This window comes from Chinchilla lanigera, unplaced genomic scaffold (genome assembly GCF_000276665.1).
Source record: "Chinchilla lanigera isolate Chin_1 unplaced genomic scaffold, ChiLan1.0 scaffold00026, whole genome shotgun sequence".
Lineage (NCBI taxonomy): Eukaryota > Metazoa > Chordata > Mammalia > Rodentia > Chinchillidae > Chinchilla > Chinchilla lanigera.
Genome location: NW_004955427.1, coordinates 24,254,137 through 24,272,677, shown reverse-complemented (window position 1 = coordinate 24,272,677; position 18,541 = coordinate 24,254,137). Strand labels below are relative to the sequence as shown.

Here is an 18,541-nt window from a genome sequence, read left to right as displayed (position 1 = left end):
TTCATTGTATGCTTAGTAAAGAATTTGTTGAGGCTACTTTGAGACTGTGGAAATACCCTGTTCCTTATCAATCTTTCACCCACAAGCTTTAGCATCGGGTGGTGATTCTTGCTCAGATCTGCTGTTACCATAATGGCTACAAATGGTGGTTTTCTAACACCATGCAGAACTCCTTCCACATCTATTGGTGGGTTTTCTGCTATGGGGAAAGGCATTTTCTTCTTGCTCATTATTCAATGTTTTCATTTACCTACAGCCATGGGGACCTGGCTTCTTGTTTTTTATTCTATCCCACAAGTATTCTATTGCTACCATTATTTATTTTGAAGATCATATTGTGCCACCGTTGGCTACAGGCGCCATTTCCATAGCTCATACCTCTAATGCCAACTCCTCACTGCAGGGCACATTCTTCTATTCTTTCTCCCTCCTTAGCTGGAACTCCCTCCTCCAACAGAGAAAAACTTGACTTCCAGTCTGCAAATCTCCTTAGCTATTTGCACAATCCTGTAATTCACAGGAAGCCATTTCAGAATTGTTGTCATGCCCTTACAAAACCCTCAGATGCTCTACCTAGGATTTGATTTGTAGTTACTTTTGTCTCTAGACTGAGTCAAAGTTCTGTGTGCAAAAGTTCTGTGTGCAAAGTTCTGTGTACTCTGGTTAGCTACTCTTTTCCACTATATGTGTGGTTATGGTATTCATTTGAAATACAGGTAGGCTAATTTGTTTCTCTTTGCATTTATTTTAATTTTTAGCTCTTATTCTTACTGATTTGATTTTGTTTTGAGAATGTAAAATATTAACATGGTTCCAAAAAACTAAACTATACAAAAGGGAATACTCATTATACAAAAGTCCTTAAATGGATATAATATTGCCTGATCCATTGAAGCACCTAAGGGAATAAACTTTTTATGATTTTTTAAAAAAAATTTAATTATTTTTACAGTACTAGGGATTAAACCCAAGGCCTCACACATGCCAGACAAGTGCTCCATCTCTGAGCTGCACTCCCAGGCCCATGTGAGATTTTTAACTGTTTGCCTGCTGTTAGTGGGGAGGGCAGCAGGGTCTGCGTTGCTCCTTCCTGTGTAGGTGGACCTCTTGGTGGCAGGGTGAGCCCTGCGGGAAGGGCTCTGCTTTGTTGGCCAAGAAGGCTGGGAAGGGCAGAGGGAACTCTTGTGCATGGGGCTGCCGGAGTCCATCGCTCACTGGCTGGCATCGATGTCTGGAGCACCTGTCCATGGGCCCTGAGTTCTCAGGGCAGAGGTGGGCGCTTTTAGGCACCATGGTGCACACCCATAATCTCAGGCTGAGGCAGGAGGAGCACACGTTAAAGTCCTCCCAGGGCAACTTAGCAAGACTTTGTATCAAAATAAAAATAAAATAAAAAAGAGTGTGGTTTGGTGTGAAAGCCTTGAGTTCAGTCTCCAGTACTGCTGAGAGCAAAAAAAATGCAGTGGCTGCTCTTGGCATGGTTGCTGCTGTTGGTCCCGGGAGGTGGAACTCTCAGGGTTTCGGTGCTGACATAAACAGTGTCAGGGCCTCAAGGGTCCTAGCACTGTTGGGGCTGTGCCTCTGTGTCACCCATTTGTGGCCCAGAGAGAGCTGTGGGCTTTGGCGTGTGTGGGGGTGCTCGGTATGGTGAGAACAGTCATGCATGCGGAACTGCAGGACTTCAACACTGGCTTTCCCTCTAGACCTGTGGCAGAAAGCTGCCCAAATGACCTCATGCTGATGGGGAGGATGGAAGCTGGTGCCTGTCCGTGCCAGGGGCTGGTAGTGCACTCAGGGATGTCCCTGCCTGAGCCCGGGCTTCTGTGCAGTGTGCTGCCTCAGCCTGAACTGTCAGGGGTGAGTGAGGCAGAGCAGGACCCCTCCTTAACCCAAGGACAAGTTGGCTGGGGCAACAGAAACTGCAGTCAGTTGGGCCTCTTTGCTTTGTCTGCCTTCCAGCTTTGCCGAAGAGCTCCTCACCCGTGTTTAGCATTGTGTGTGTTTTGAGCTTACACAAAGCTTTCCCAATTAGCATCCCATCTAAATGTTACAAGCCCCATGGCACAAGCGCGTGGCTCTGCGCATTCTCCTAGGTGCTCCAGGAGGTCTGGCCTACGGCCCCTCGCCTGGACCCCTGGTCCCATGCCTAACCCTCGGTTACTGCAGTCCAGCACCTGGTGCCTTTTCAGAGCCAGGGAAAAGGAATGAGGCCCCAAGCCTGTGCACAGGCTCATCCTTTAGCAGCAGCATGGGGCGTGTTCTCTGATGTCTACAACTAACAATTACACAGTTGACTTTCAGAGGGCAAGCTGTGGCTCCTGCGTGTGTGGTGTACTCCGAGGGCAGGGGCTGGGCAGGCTGTGCCTTGCTGCGACCTACCTCTGACCTGAGTGGGTAGAGCGGAGCTTTTCACCTGCCTTCTCCTCCAGCTGCCAGAGAGAGAAGAGGTGTCATCGCACATCTCCATATGTTCATTAAGGCCTGGCAGGTGCTTGGCAGAGCAAAAGGCTCCTGCTGGGCTTGAGCTCCCCCAGGGCCCCTGGCAAGATCTTCCTGTCTCTTATTCAGCTTGGTGTGCTGGGCACAAGATGGAATCTTGTGCCTTTCAGCGCCTGCTGCTGTTTGGAAAGCCTCCGTTCACAGGAGGAGGACAGCTCCCGCAGAGCTGGACGCCCACGGCTGCCCAGGTGTCAACCACGGGCCCCGAGTGCAGCGGGCCAGGGTCTGCCTTCTTGTCCTGTGTGCTTGGGCAGGAGACCTCAGGCAGTGACAGACCAAGGCACAGTGGTCCTGGGGTCAGCTAGTCGCTGCACCCCTGGGCCTGTGGGGCTGACCCTGCTGGCTCAGGGCCCTCGGGAGAGAGGCCTCTGGCCTCCAGTCTGGCTTCACAGTGACCCTTCCAAGTGGCTGATTTGTTTTTTTTCACCCTCTTGAGCCTGAATCTCTCCTTCTCAGTGAAGCCTGTGCCGAGCATCATGTGCGCCCTCTTGCCACCTCCCTTCCTCCAGCCTCTGCGTCTCTGCAGAACATTGAATGCAGTTCTTGCTCTTTTGGAATTGAGGCCTGGGGCTCAGATCAGAGCACAACTAGGTTCTAAAGGTAGCAACTGAGAGCTGGGATCAGGCCTGGGCCCCAAAGCTTAGCAAGGTCGTCCATAAGTGGCCTGATTTTTCCCAACTCCCATCCCAGTCGCTGTATCTCTTCCTCCTGCAGGCCTTAGAAGTAGGCTGTGTTGGTTGGCATCTTTGATGCCATGGGCTTTGTTGAGGGGTGGATTTAAGGAGACAGGGGATTCCTTCCCCGGCCATAAAGGAAGGAGGTGGAGGCTAGAAGCAGGAGAATCACAGAGAAAGAGTGCATGTGGGTGGGGACGGGGATATTCTGCCTCTCTCGGGTCTGCTTGTATGGCACATGGCGCCCCTCAGCCCACCTGGGTGACAGTCACTGAGCAGTACGGCCATGTGAGCACTCTAGACTGACCTCTCCTAAAGTTAACTCCGAGCAGTGGCACAAGGTCAAATAGCCTGGTGTAGGCAGCAAGGCGGCACAAGGTTGGTGACACCCAAGTGGTGCTGTTGGTGAGGCCTGGGAAGCAGCCTGACTTTCTGGGAAGGTCCAGGAAACTACCCTTCAGATTCTCTGCCTCATCCTCTTTCCCCTTCTCGGTGCTCTTGTTTCTTTTTCCCCCACCCCCACTGGGTCCATGCGGTGTCTTTCTGTCACTGAGAACACTGGGGTTGCAATGTGGGGTCAAACCCTGGCACTTCCTGCCCAGCCCCTGATGAACAGGGAGGCTTAATTAAGTTCTTTTGGCACCCGAGGGTATAAGGAAAGTGCACACTTCAAAGCACCCTGAAACAAGCCTATTTCAAACCAGTTATTCTCTATGCTCAGGGCAAAGTGCTTCCTCCAGTGTCTACCTGCTGAAGAAGCCAAGTCCCCTTAGGGCTGACTGAGCAGACAAGGAGGTCGAGGGCCGGAAGGCTTTCTGCATGCTGGGAGGTAAACAAAACAGCCTTCAGAGTGGAAAGGCAGGGGCTGGGGATTTAGCTCAGAGGCACAGCGCCTTCCTGGCAAGTGCAAGGTTGTGAGTTTGATTCCTGGTACTGGAAAGAAAAACAAAAAACAAACAAAACAAAACAAAACAAAAAACACCAGAGTGGAAAGACAAAAAGAATCACAAAGGGCATTTTGTGGGTGAGGCAGTTGCATGAACAATTAAGCCTGGAGTGTTAGAAGTCAAAACTCAAAGCTCAAAAGACTTAAAATTAGGGGAGAGAGGGACACACAGCCTCTAGATAAGTGTAGCGCAGGAAAGAGTACACATTTTACAAGCTTGGCGGCAGGGTGGAGCCCCAGCCATGTGACATCAGGCATCCGGGTGGCTCCTTCGCTCTTAGCAGGGACCCCCTCCACTCCAGTGGAGTGGTTCCACTCCACTGCTTTAAACCCCAGTGGCCAGAGGACTAGAAAGACCCAGGAGGCTGACCGCACTCTAAACCTTCACTCCTTGAGGCTGATCATCACTGTGATCACGGCTTCTGAGGATAATGGTCCTGTCAGGAGCCCTGATAGGAAGCTGAACACTGCGAAGGCAGGAAGTTGGGCCACGTCTTGAACTGTGAGGTTAGGATCCTGGAAAACAATCGTGCAATCCGGGTGGGTCCCTTTGTTTGAGATGGGCATAGGTTGGCAGTCTGCTCTGAGCCATGATGACCGTTGTAGAATTTATGGACTCCCAGGAGGTTCCGCCTTTGTGGTTTGTGAAAGACAAATGAATGGCAGTGTACACAGATCAAAGAAGCTCTCCCTGGAGCTGAGAACACAGCAGTCAGGACAGACAGGAACAGCAAGGAGTCCCTACCCCTCTGTCCGGTGGCAGTGGCTTAATCAATGCTCCTGATTATTTCTTGAGACCCTTTCTTTCCTTCCTTCCTCCTCCCCTCTTTCTTTCCCTTCTTCCCTTATGGTGAGCAGTACAACAATTCAATACATATATACAGCGTGTAATGATCCTATCAGGATAATTAGCACTTCTGTCTCCTCAGACATTTACCATTTCTCTGTGTTGAGAAACTGAACCCTTCTAGTTATTTGGAAATACGTATTAAATCACTGTGCACGAGTCACCTCATTGTGCCCTAGACTCTATCTAACTGCAAGTTGGTACCTTTCCTGGCCTCTACTAACCACCATCCCCCTGGTTGCCTCCCTGACCTGTGAGTGGGAGGAGAGAAGGACGATTTGCTGGGCTCCTCTCCTTTTGTTTTGAGCAAATGCAGTTGGTGCAGCTTTGGTCCCAGATCATGGGTGTATGCTTGTCCTCAGCCATGCTGGCTCCATGGCCCTGTGCCTCTAGCTCGTATGGCACTCCCTGAACTCTTGGTCTCTTTGCCTTCTCAGTGTGTTTATGGACAGCACTACTCTCCACCTTCAGACTCACTGCACTGGGACCCCCAGGGGGGTGCCGTTCTCCTCTACTTGCCCCTCCCATTGAGAATCATCACCTACTGTGTGGCCATTGGAGGATGTTAGACGCCACTACCGAGGCCTGAATTCAGATTCATTCCTCAATCTGTGCAAGAGCAGCTCACAGAAAGAGTTGCTACCTGTTGTGTTTAAGATATTTTAGTACTTCCACAAGTTTTTGGTCTTCTTAATAAAGGGTTTCCATTTGAGTGTTTACAAAAGCCTTTGTTATTCTTGATTCAGAAAAATGAGCAGAGACTCTGTTGAACAAATGATTGGCCTCTGCCCACTGATGCTTTCAAATCCTAGGGCTGTGGAAGGGAAGGAGGCACGGGGGTCACCTGTCAGGGTTCAGAGAATAGAAACCACTGCAGGTATGTTAAACAGAGGGAATCTAATACCCAGGATTGACCCCAGAGGTACCAGAGGTGTCACCCACAGATTAGTATTCAGGAAGCTGCCCTCCCCGCTTGGCCAGAGGACTGAGGACAGAGTGGCTTTGGCCCAAGCCCTGCCCTCTGCCCGAGTAGGGCCAGAGTCCCACACCCAGAAACTCTCGCTAGGCCTCACTGGCAAGAACCATCGCATGACCACACACGGCATCTGGGCAGTGGTCTACCTGAGGGACCTGCAGCACTGAGCCTGTTGAATAACTACTCTTGGCTACATCTGGGTACAACAATCCCCGCTCTTAGGAGAGAGCACCGATCCTGTTGTAGAGTCAGTCAGGGCTCTGTGTGTGTGTGTGTGTGTGTGTGTGTGTGTGTGTGTGTGTGTGTGTGTGCACGCATGTGCACACACATGCGGCTGTCCTGGCACAATAAGGTGGTGAGCTGGTGTCCTATCCCCCCTGTCCCTTCCCTCTCCTCCCCTTAGGGTGCTCCTCCAGGCCACTCCACTGACTTCCATGTGCTCTGTTGCAGGGGGCGCTGGCTCAGCCCCAGCCCTGGTGGAAGATCCAGCTGTTCATGTGGGAGCCAGTGCTGTTCGGGACCTGGGACGGTGTGTTCACATCCTGCATGATCAACATTTTTGGGGTTGTTCTTTTCCTGAGAACCGGCTGGCTGGTGGTGAGTGATGAGCCTGTGGCTCTGGAGTCTCGTGGCCCCATGGCGTGGGAAGTTATAATGCTCAGCATTCCATAGGCCAGGCTCCAGATGCCAGGGCACAAAGGCTCTTGAAGCCTGAAACAGGAAGTGAGCCCAGGGAGTGGTTGTCATCGCGTTTTAAATGAGAAGCCCTCAGCCAGATGCTGAGGGGAGCCTCACTGGGGCCCTAATGATGTGAGGAAGTCAGGGCTCACTGGAGATGAGGCAGAGGGAAGAGACGGATGGCACCTTAGCCTGTGACCCTACCTGGCCTTCCTGGTCCAATGCAGCAGGTGCCCTCCTAATGTACCCGCCCCTCACCCACATGGTCACAGTCCCCAGCTCTGCGTGACTGTGCCTGGGGGTGCCTGGTCAGAGGTGCAGATTCCATATGTCTTGCAGACAGATTGTCTAGGATAGACCCACCAGCTCAGGGTCCTGAAGGTCAGTTTGTCTTCCCCTGCACAGGGAAGAAAGGGCCTCCTCTCCTTTGTCTTGTGAAAGGGTCCTGGAGTCTCCTCAAAGATGCACGTGCTGAGGAAGGCTCTCAGCCCCTTCCTGCTGTGCCTTCTTACATGTGGGACTTCAGTAGACCATGCAGGCTGCCCAGAACAATAGGCAAACCGGTCACGAGTTCAAGACTGTGAGTGCCTATTATGCGCCATGTACTAATTGTGCCAATGAGGCTGTGAAATGCAAGCCCTGGTCCCACCTACAGTGGGCAGATTCACCTCAGGAGCAGTCTCAGAGCTGCATGAAACCCCTCAGGGGTAGCACAGGCTGTGAATGCTGTGAAGGCCAAGTGTCCAGGGCAGCTTCCCGGAGGAAGTGCAGGGAGAGTTGAGCTGGGCAGAGGGCCATTTCTGATGTGCAATCTATTATTGGAATTCTGTAGAGAAGTACAGCCAACACCATAGGAGATATGCTTAAATCAAGCGTACATCATCAGGTATGCACCTGAGCATGAGGGCTGGAAATTGAGGCAGAATTTCTATGCTGCAAAATCAAAAACCCAATAAAAAATGGGCAAGCAAAATGAATAGACACTTCTCAAAAGAAGTACAGATGGCCAATAAATACATGAAAAATTATTTGACATTACTGTACGTTAGAGAAATGCAAATTAAAAAACACTGAGATTTGATCTTAAGAAAGAATGGCTGTCCTCAAGAAATCAAATAGTAACTAATGCTGGCAAGGCATTGTGGGGGATGGAACCCTTCTACACTGATGGTGGGCATGTGAACTAATACAACCTCTGTGAAAATCAGTGTGGAGATTCCTCAAAAAAACTAAAATTAGAAATTCCATTTGACCCACCTATTCCCCTCCTACATACCTTCCTGAAAGAATTAAAGTCATCATATTACAGTGATATATGCATGCCCATGTATACAGCAGCACAATTTATAATAGCTACATCTTGGAAAGAGTTTATAGGCCTAATTAACAAACAAATGGGCAAATAAAATGTGGTATTTACACAGAGTAGAGTACTATTCTGCTATAACAAAGGTATACTTGAGGCATTTATAGGTATATGAATGCACCTTGAGACTTACTATAATGTTAAGTGAAATAGATCAGACACAAATTTGAATATCACACGGTTTCTCTCATATGAGAAGCCCAACATGTAAATAAAGAGCAAATTAAAAGACAGATATTAGGAAGTAGGGAGATCTTTCTCAAATGGGAAAGTGAACAAGCAATGGGAGTAGGAGAGAAAGAGGGTAGGGAGGGGGATTTTTAAAAAAAAGAATTGAAGAAAGAAAATAGAAGTGAAGTTTGTGTGAATGGGAAGGGACCAAGAGATGCAAGGAGCTGGGAGGAGGAGCGAAAAACAGAATTAGGATTTGTTATGCACCAGCTCTGGGTGATGACTGTAACCATTGTGTACTCCAAACGTGTGCTAATTAAAAAAGAGAATAAAAAATAAATAAATAAAAGGATTTCTGTGTTGTAGTCAAGGGTAGAATTCCTTCTCTGGGAAGGCCTCTCTGAGCTCTTCTGGGGAGGCCTGCCTGCGTGACAGAGGGGGCCCTCCATAAGTCAGCTGACTAGGTGTCTGCCACATCTAAGATAGCTCTGCAGCAGCAGCTGGTCCCGCCCAGTCACCATGGCCCAGCCACATCCACACACATAGTGACCAGCCTGGAGCACTGCAAGGCTCCCCTGTGCTGGAATGCCGAGTTTTCAGCCCCTCCCAAGAGCCTAGGTGAACCCCGACCTTCTGAAGCTCTCATTCTACTCCATGGCTCAGGCCTAGCTTGGGCTTAGCCTTAGCTGTGGCTCAGGGGAGTCTGACAGATATCTTTGTTCATGCATGGAAAACTTAGATCGGGTTCAGCAAACAGCCTGGTATTTTTTCTGGTATTTATTTCTGGTATTTTTTCTGAGGATCCATGCCTCTCAGAAACCCTCCAATCTTATAGGGACCCCAGAGTTTCAAAAACACAAAACCCCCATCCCAGGCTCCTTTTTCTGGCAGGCTTCTGAGACCCACCCTGGCTCTTGCCTTATTTGGGGGCCACCCCTCTGCCCAACACCTCTCCAGCCTGTGTTGAGAGGGCCCATCTGCCTGACCTTGGGCACGGGAGCCTGCTCCGGGCTCCCTGGGCTCTACCCTGAGCAGGGATGGTTATGGGGAGGTAGAGGGAGAGAAGATAGACCTCCATGTTGATGCAACCTTTTAGCTCTGTCACTTTATTTTATTTTACAAATGACTATTCCTTTCCCAAAGTGGACGTGCAAGTTGTCTTAGTTATCTATTGCTATATGACAGTTGCTGCAACTCTTTGCAGCTTGAAGCCATGCATGTGTGTTCTCGTACAATTTCTGTGGTTGAGGGATCCAGGCGCTCCCGATCCCCTGAGACTGTAGTCAAGCTGTCAACCAGGGCTGAAGGCTCAGCACCGGGGAGCGGACATTTCCATCATGGCAGGAGTAGTTGTTGGCAGCCTTGGTCCTCATGTGAGCCTCTTCACAGGCTATCCCATTTCAAGGCAGCAGACTGCCATGAGGGCAAGCAATCGAAGACAGAACAGGAAAGGCAAAGGCCCTAGAGGAAACCACCATCTTTTGAACTATCTTCATCTCAGAAGTCACATGCCGTCACTTCTGCATTGATGGCTTCTAGTCATTAAAAGTGAATCATTACATAGAGAATTCAAGCAGCCTAACGTGAAAGCATGCACATGGTTAATTGTGCACTTCAAAAACTGTTAAGTAAATTGCAACTAATGTGATCATTTTGAATGACTAAAAAGACATTTGCATACTTAAAAATTCGTAACTATGTCCAGCCCAGACTCAAGGGAAAGTGGTGTGCGGGGCAGGAACACTGCGAGGCAGGGGTCACTGGGGTCGTCTTTGAGGCTGCCTACACAAGTTCATCCTTTTGCCCTAAGAGAGTCTCTAGGTTTCTGCTCTGACATTAGTTTCATCTGAAAAATCATTTTTGACCATGAAAACAAAGGCAAATGTGAAATGCTAAAAATAAGAGCTTCTAGGGAATAGCATAGCGCTAAAATAAGTAGAGATCACACCAACCTTTTTTTTTTGTAAACAGAAAAATAATTAACTGTCGAGAATAACTTGGGCACATACTTACCATGTAGAAAATGGTTAAGTGGTAATTCTGGTATAAAAACTGAAGATATTATAGCTATGTGATATTTTATTTTTACACACAATTTACAAGTTTGACCAAAGGAAGAAAATGGTACTACATAATTTCATTAAAAGTGTGAAATTAGCAAAATTAGTAACACATGCCCAGATATCACTTGCACCAGTGTCCCTGAGCCTGAGGCTGGGATATGGTGGAAGAGAGCAAGCACGCAGGCGCATTGGTTGGCTCCTGTCACCTCCTGCCCCTGTCCCCCACCAGAGCCATGCATGGTCAGCGCTCCTGGACATCCCTCTAGCCGTGTAAGCCATCAGGCAGTTGCTGGGTTTCTGTACGCATTCCTACACTATTGTTGGCGCTCATTTTAGAAGGGAGCCCTCCGATATCTTTATGTTCCAATCTAGCCATTAAGGAGGAGATGAATATGTGGACTGTTTATAAGCTGTGTAGTAATAATAATAATCACACCAGCAGCATAAGATGTGTAGCAAAATAAGAATATAACAAGTAAGATCTATCAAGCACTTATGTGACAGATAGTGATCCAAGTGCATTACACATATTTAGTCCTAAAATTTAGTATTTCCTGGAAACCTTTGAGATAATTATTATTGTTACCTCTATTTTACTGATCAAGAAGCTGAGTACAGAGTGATGACATCTTGGTAGCCAGGGCTGAGGCAGGGCTTCCGGTCTGCTTCCTCTCCACACACAGTTTGCATCCAGTACACGACCTCTCTGCAGATGTATGTCCCTTTCTAGACTCGAGAGTCCCCAGGGAGCCCTCTCCTCATCTTCATCTCCACACAGGACCACATGGTCAGAGGTCTCCTTTGTCAAAGATATGTGTGGGTAACAATGACTCTGCATGGTCACATCTACTGTGTCACAGCACTTAGCATCATACATTTCCCCTCTCTCTCATTCTCTCCCCACTGGATGGTTTCTATTCTGTTTTATTATTCAGTTAAGACACCCACAATACTGCAACCTAAAACAAATCATCAGATACAGAAAGCACAGGAGTTGTGCAAGACGGAGAAGGTGCAGCGGGAGGAGAACAGCGACTCCTTTCAGGCCTGCACCCACACCTGCACCTGAGCTCAGCAGTTGACCACGTGTCACCTGCAGGTGACTCTGGAACCAGATGAGCAGCCTGTCCCCAGAACTTTCTCCCCAGTGGCCTCTGAGGGACAGGTGGGCAGAAGCCCTTTCTCCTGGCTCTACTGTGGAGCAAGTGTTATAGCATCTTCCTTGGCAGCAAGGGAGGAAAACCAAAATCGGTTCACATGAAGTTCACGGGTAATAGAAGACTTATAATGCAAATATTCCCAAGAGGATTTGTGTGGATCAGCAGGAATGGCTAAGAATGGGATAGCAGTCATGCTGGGGTGGGAACTGGGAGAAGAACCTAAGGCTGTCTAGCTCTGAGCCTCCTGCTCTGCTCCCAGTCCAGCAGCGATGCTGTGATCACTGTATTACGAACAGGCGCCAGAGCCCCAGTACTTCCTGATGCCTCTCCAGCTCACTGAAGGCCGTGCAGCCCTCTCTAAGCTTCCAGCATCCACCACGCTGGAGTCTTGCCTTCAGGAGACTCCTTGCCCCAGTCTGGTAACTCTAGTGCTGCGTCTTCTTCTGGCTGTGCTGTGCATGTGTCCATTTCTTCTCTGGGACTCTTGCTTTTTCTCTTTGAAATGTGTCTCTGTGTGTGGACACTTCCAGGGAAGTGTGTTTATTCACTGAACATGCACTTAGTGACCACTTAAGAGTCTATGTGGAGCTTGTGCTAAGACAGGGCAGGAAGAGGATCCTGCTCTCCCAGAGCTCATACTTGGAGAGAGGCTTGGTGTGAGAAGTACTGTGATAAGCTCTAAGCTATGGTCCTGTGGGATCCCAGAGGAAGGGCTCCTGGGACAAATCCTGGAGGAGGAGGAAAGGCATTCCAAACAAGAGATCACATGGGTAAGAGGGCAGCAGGTAGAGAGCACATCCTTTGGTGCTTGGGCACAGAGCGAACAATCAGAAGATGCCATGTGGATGTACTAAGCAGCTTCGACTTTACCCCATAGGTAGTCTGAAGTCCTTGGAGGATTTGAAGGGCAGTCACAGTTCATCTAGAACTTCCCCAGGCTTAGCTCTTAGGGTAATTCTTTTGTCCTTTTCTGGTTGTCTCTCCTGGATGGCGCAGCTGCTCCCTAGCCCTGTCCCCCAGTTCCAGCACAGTGGGTCCAGGTAGTGGGGATGGTGAATAATCCCAGCAAGGCCCCTGCCCTGGCCAGGCCTCTGCCCCTAACCTGATTGCTCCTTGCTGTTCTGCTGCAGGGAAACACAGGCGTGCTCATGGGCATGCTTCTGGTGTCCTCCGTTGTCACTGTGGCCTTGGTCACCGTGCTGTCTGGCATCGGCATCAGCGAGCACAGCGGCGTGGGCAGCGGCGGTGTCTACTCCATGATCTCCTCCGTCCTCGGCGGGCAGATGGGCGGCACCATCGGGCTGCTGTATGTGTTTGGACAGGTGAGGCCACCAGCACAGGGACATACATGCTTGGCTGCCTGTGCTCTCCCACCATCTTATCCTCCCCTTCCTTGTTTTACTTGGTGTGTCACATGTCACAGAGGAGCAGCCTGGCTCCAAGGGACACTCAGGGGCAGAGCCAAGCCGAAGTCCAGAGCCCAGAGCTCCTGTCCCCTGCCGCCTGCCTCCTGGTTGGACCAGGGCCATGCTGCTGCCTTTCCAGCAGGAGCATGCACAACAGGGCTGCGGCCCAGGTGGCAGCCATGTGGCCCAGGCCCTCAGCACTTTGGTGCTGAAGAGAAGCCATTTTGCCTGTGCCAAGGGACTTCGGTAGATGCAGGCCCTTCTCAACGGAGCTGTTGCTTGCAGATACATCAGATGCACTAGAAGGCTTGGTGGCCTTACAGGGAGGTGGAGAGCTCAACCCACTAGCTGAGAAGAGAATACCAATGAGGAGCCGCCTCATCAGCATGGATGAAGGCACTTGGGAAGCCAGCAGGCCAGGAGGAATTCTAAGGCTTATTTTGCTAACACGCAGGGACAGTGACTTAATCTGAGAACACAAAGTGCAGGCATTAAGAAGCAGTTCTTTGTAAGCATTTCTCAGACTGAAAAAGCTTTCATGACCCTATGAAGGGTGGTGAGTGGTTGAAAAAACTATTTACAAAAGGAATTTGTCTAAAGAGTATGAGAGTCTCCTGGAAGAAAGCACCAGTCTTGTGGCTTTCATATTTAGACAGCACAGCCGGGGGATTTTGTACAAATATATCTGAATCTCTAACAGCCCAAAGTGTGTGTTTGCATGTGTTTGCCTCCTGGATAGATGCTGGAAAGGCGGATGGATTGTCAGTCACTTGCCTGAAAGATCTGAGAAAGATCTTTCAGCGTAATATAGCTTGAGCATCCCTAGCATGGAACGCTGAAATCCAAAACGCTCAACATCGAAAACGTTTCTAATATTGTATTGAGTGGTACTCAAAAGTTTCTGATTTTGGAGGATTTCTGACTTCAGATTTTCACATTGGGATGCTGAATCCATAAGGTCTATGCAAATGTTTCAAAATCCAAACACATCTGAAATGCACCTGGTCCAGCAGGAGATGGTCAGAGGCCCGTGTGAGAGGCAGAACCAATGGTCAGGTTCCCTTGCTGCCCTAAGGGTTTGCCCACAGACACTTAGCTGTTCTGCTGTTGTCATGCTAGGCCAGCTGCCAGCTGGATGTACAGAAGTCCCCACTTTTCCCTTTCTGAGCAGACAAGCGGGGGCCCGGAAGTAGATGTCACAGATGAGGACCAGCATGTAGCTGAGGACAGGAACCTGGATTCCTGAGTTTCCCTTAGATGGGCTGATTGTGAAGGAAAGATGGTCACAAGGAGGATGTTTTCTCTTACTGGCCTCTGTGACTTGAGCTGCCCTGCTGTCCTGCCTCCACAGGGGCTCTCAGACCTTAGACTCCCTCTGGCCAGTATCATCTTCAGGGCTTTGCTGTGTCTGAAGGTCCTCCAGGTCTGGAGACTGATTCAAAAGTGCTTGCCCTGTCATTACACACAATGCTGAATTCGGTTTGCTAGGAATTTTATGTGTATATTCATGGGGGAGATCAGCCTGCAGGATGTCTCTGTCTGATTTTGGTGTCATGGTAATACTGGTTTCATAGAGGGGGTTGGGATGTATTCTTTTCTAGTTTTTGGAAGATTTTGTCAAGGATTAGAGGATTGATTTTTTTTTTTCAGTGTTTGGTAGAATTTAGCAGTGAAACTATCTGGTTCTGGGCTTTTCTTTGTAGAAAGTTTGTTGATAACTAATTCAGTTTTTCTCAATATTTATTTTTTATTACTACATGTTTGTAGTGCATCATGATTGCATTCCTTGTGTGGAGCTGGTAATGTGCAGATAGCTGAAAGGGGAATAGCTGAGTTGAGTGGAATTTATTGTTTTATGTTTTTGAGGAATCTCCACACTGATTTCCATAGTGGTTGTATTAGTCTACACTCCTACCAACAATGGAGAAGATTCCTTCCCCCGACCCCACAGCCTCACCAGCATTTTGGTTGCTTTTGAGGGTGGCCATTCTCTCTGGAGTAAGTTAGAATCTTAAGGTTGTTTTAATTTGCATTTCTCTAATGGTCAAAGATAATGAACATTTTTTCATGTATTTATGGGCCATCTGTACTTCTGAGAAGCATCTGTTCATTTCAGTTGCCCACTTTTTGACTTGGTCGTTTATTTGGAGGGGTGGTCTGTTTTTTTTTTTTTTTTTTAGTTCTTGACATACTCTAGATATTAGTCCTCTGTCTGAAAAATAGCTGGCAAAAATACTTCCCCATTCTGTGGGCTGTCTCTTCACTCTGTTAGTTGTTTCCTTTGCTGTGGAGATTTTTAAGTTGATTTGGTACCATTTGTTGACTCTTGATGCTGTTTTTTGTGCTAGTAGGTCCTGTTTAAAAAGTCTTTGCTTATGCCTATGTCTCTAAGAATTTTACCTATTTTGTCTTCCAGCAGATTAAGTGTTTCTGTCTTAACATTTAGGTCCATTTTGATTTTAATTTAGTACATGGTGAGAAATATGGATCTAGAGTCAGTCTTCTGCCTGTGGATGGCCAGTTTTAACAGCACCACTTATTAAAGAGGCTGTTTTCCTCCAATGTTTTTTTTTTTAACCCCTTTGTCAAAGATCAGAGAGTCAGGGTTATTTCTACACCCTCCATTCTGACCCACTGGCTACATCTCTATTTTTGTGCTAGTGCCATGCTTGTTTTTTCTTCTTTTTTTTTTTTTTAATCACTGCAGCTTTGTAATGATTTAAAGTCCAGGATTGTAAAGCCTGTTTTACTCTTGTTACCTGAATTGCTTTTGCTATTCTGGGTCTCTTCTGGTTCCATATGAATTTTAGGATTGTCTTCTCTAGTTCTGTGAGAAATGCTGTTGGATTTTGATTGAGATTGCATTTAACCTGTATATCAGTTTTGGAAGTATGGCCATTTTGACTGTATGGGTTCTGCCTGTCCAGGAACAGGGAATATCTTTCCATCTTCTGATGTTCCCTTGATCTGCTTTTTGACAGTACTGTAGTTTCATTTCCTCAGTTAGGTTAATTTCTAAGTGTGTAATTTTTCTTGTGCTGTTGTAAATGGTATTATTTCCCTAATTTCTTTCTCAGTGGGTTCATTATTGATGTATAGGAATTCTATTGATTTTTGCGTGTTGGTTTTGTAACCTGCTACACTGTTGAATTTGGTTATTTATACATATATATATTTTATTTTAAAAAATAAAAGAAGGAAAACATATTAACAGACAGACATCCATTTACAAAATAGCATAAGAACAATACAAACAAAACAGAGTTACAGACAAAGTGGTAGGAAATTAACCATGGTTGTTGTATTACTTATTGATATCTTCAAAGTGGTTTCTCAGGAAAACAAATAGAGACATGCAATATTGATCAAACAAGTAATCATTAACTGTTCCTTTCTGTAGAGCAATAGAAGACAGTAGTACAACTATGTTAGCTATCCTGTATATACATTCTTACGTAATTTCTACTTCTTTAGCTTTTCTTTTCACACACCCCAGTTGCCCTTTACTTTTGAGCATTTTCCTTTCGTTTCACAATGTCTATCATACCTCCTAGTTTTACTCACTTTTTCAGGTCTTACACTAGTGAGACAATATGATGCTTACACATGCAGGTCTGATTTATTTCACTTATGAGTATGGTCTCTAGTTGTGACCATTTACCTATAAAAGCCTCAAGTTTATCTTTCTTTATAGCTGAGTAATATTCCATTGTATAAAAGTACCACAATTTTTTTTATCCAATCTTCAGTGGATGGACACTTGGGTTGCTTCCACAATTTAGAAATTACAAATTGCACTGCTATTGAATTTGGTTATTAATCCTGGGAGTCTTTTGGTGGAATTTTTTGGGCCTTCTATGTAAAGGATGATTCATGTGCAAATAATGATGATTTGACTTTGTCCTCTCCTATACTATCACTTCTATTTCTTTATCTTGCCTGATTGCTCTGGTTAATGTTTTAAGTATTATACTGAACAGGAGTGGTGAAAGTGGATATCCTTATCTTATCTCTGATTTTAGAGGGAAAGATTTCAGTTTTTCCCCATTTAATATGATGTTGGCTTTAGGTTTGTCAGAAGTGGCTTTTATCAGATTGCAATGTGTCTCTTCTACACCTATTTTCTTCAGGTTTTTTATCATGAAAAGATGCTACGTTTTGTCAAAGGCCTTTCCTGCATCTATGGCAATGATCATGTGATTTTTATCCTTGCTTCTGTTTATGTAATGTGTTACATTTATTGATTTGTGTATGTTGACCCATTCCTGCATCCTTGGGATAAAGTCTACTTGGTGATGATGTATGATTTTTTTTATGATTTGTTGCATTCTGCTTGCTAGTCTCTTTTTTATTTTAAAACAAGACAGAAAAAAGAAGAAAAATAATAAAAATGATACAGAATTTCAGAACAAGATGATAGGAAATTAACAATGGTTATTATATTTCATAAGTAGTTGCTCAGATGCTAATATCTTGGTGAGGATTTATGATTCATTAAAGAGATTGACCTGTAGTGTTCTCTCCCCCGCCCCTTCTCTTTTTGAGACAGGGTTTCACTATGCAGTTCAGGCTGGTCTTGAACTCACTTTGTAGTGCAGGCTGGCCTCAAACTGACAGTGATGCTCCTGGCTCAGCCTCCCAAATGCTGGGATTACAGGGGTGCACCACCACACCCAGCCTGGAGTTCTCTTTTTTGGGTGGACCCTGGTCTGGTTTTGGAATCAGGGCAATGCTGGCTTCCAGGAATGACTCTGGGAGTCCTGCTTCCTTTTCATTAAAGAGTATGCGGAACATTGGCATTAGACCTGCCCTGAAGCTCTTGTGGAATTCAGCTGTGAATCCACGAGAGCTGGACTCTTCCTAGTTGGTAGGATTTTTATCACTGCTTCAATTTTGTTGCTTGGTATTATATTATTCAAGATTTTTGTATCTTCTTAGTTCATTTTGGGTAATTGATATGTATCTAGAAATCTGTCCATGTGTTCTGAATTATGAATTTATTGAAGTACATGTTTTTTGGAGTAGTTGCTGATATCCTCTGGATTTCAGTGGTGATTTCAGTTTTTTCATTTCTGATTGCATTGATTTGGGTTTTTTCTTTCCTTTTTTAGTAAGATTTGCTGAGGGTTTGTCTATTTTGTTATTCTTTCAAAGAAGCAGCTCTTCAATTCACTGATTCTTTTTTTTTTTTTTTTTTTTTTTTGAGACAGGGTCTCGCTATGCAGTTCAGGCTGGGCTTGAGCTCACTTTGTAGCCCAGGCTGGTTTTGAACTTGCAATGATCCTCCTGCCTCAGCCTCCCGAGTGTTGGGATTACAGACGTGCGCCACCACGCCCAGCTGATTCTTTGTATTTTTTTTATTCTCAATTTCATTAATGTTTGCTCTGAGTGTCATAATTTCCTTCCTAGTACCAGCTTTGGATTTGAGTTATTCTTGTTTTTCTAGGAACTTGAGCTACATCAATAAGTTATTTATTTGGGCCCTCTCTCTTTTCCTGATGTGGGCATTCACAGTTATAAACTTCCTTCTTAGGACTGCCTTCATTGTGTCTCATAAGTTCTGCTATATTATGTTGGCATTATTGTTTGATTCTAGGACCTATTTAATTTCTTCCTTGATTTTTTGAGTGATGATTATTTAGCACTGTGTTTTTCAATTTTCATGAGTTTGCATAATTTCTATGATTTATTTTGCCATTGATTTCTAGTTTCATTGCACTATGATCTGATAATATACATGGGATAATTTCAATTC

The 18,541-nt window shown here is 46.4% G+C and overlaps 1 protein-coding gene across 1 annotated transcript in view; it reads left to right on the top strand.

Moving 5' to 3' along the window:
* Positions 1 to 18,541, top strand: part of Slc12a8 (solute carrier family 12, member 8) — a 147,066-nt gene that overhangs the window by 11,808 nt on the left and 116,717 nt on the right. Inside the window, exons 3-4 of the mRNA XM_005386546.2 lie at positions 6,393 to 6,539; positions 12,511 to 12,702. Of these exons, the coding sequence (XP_005386603.1) occupies positions 6,393 to 6,539; positions 12,511 to 12,702 (339 nt within the window). The remainder of the gene's footprint in view (positions 1 to 6,392; positions 6,540 to 12,510; positions 12,703 to 18,541) is intronic.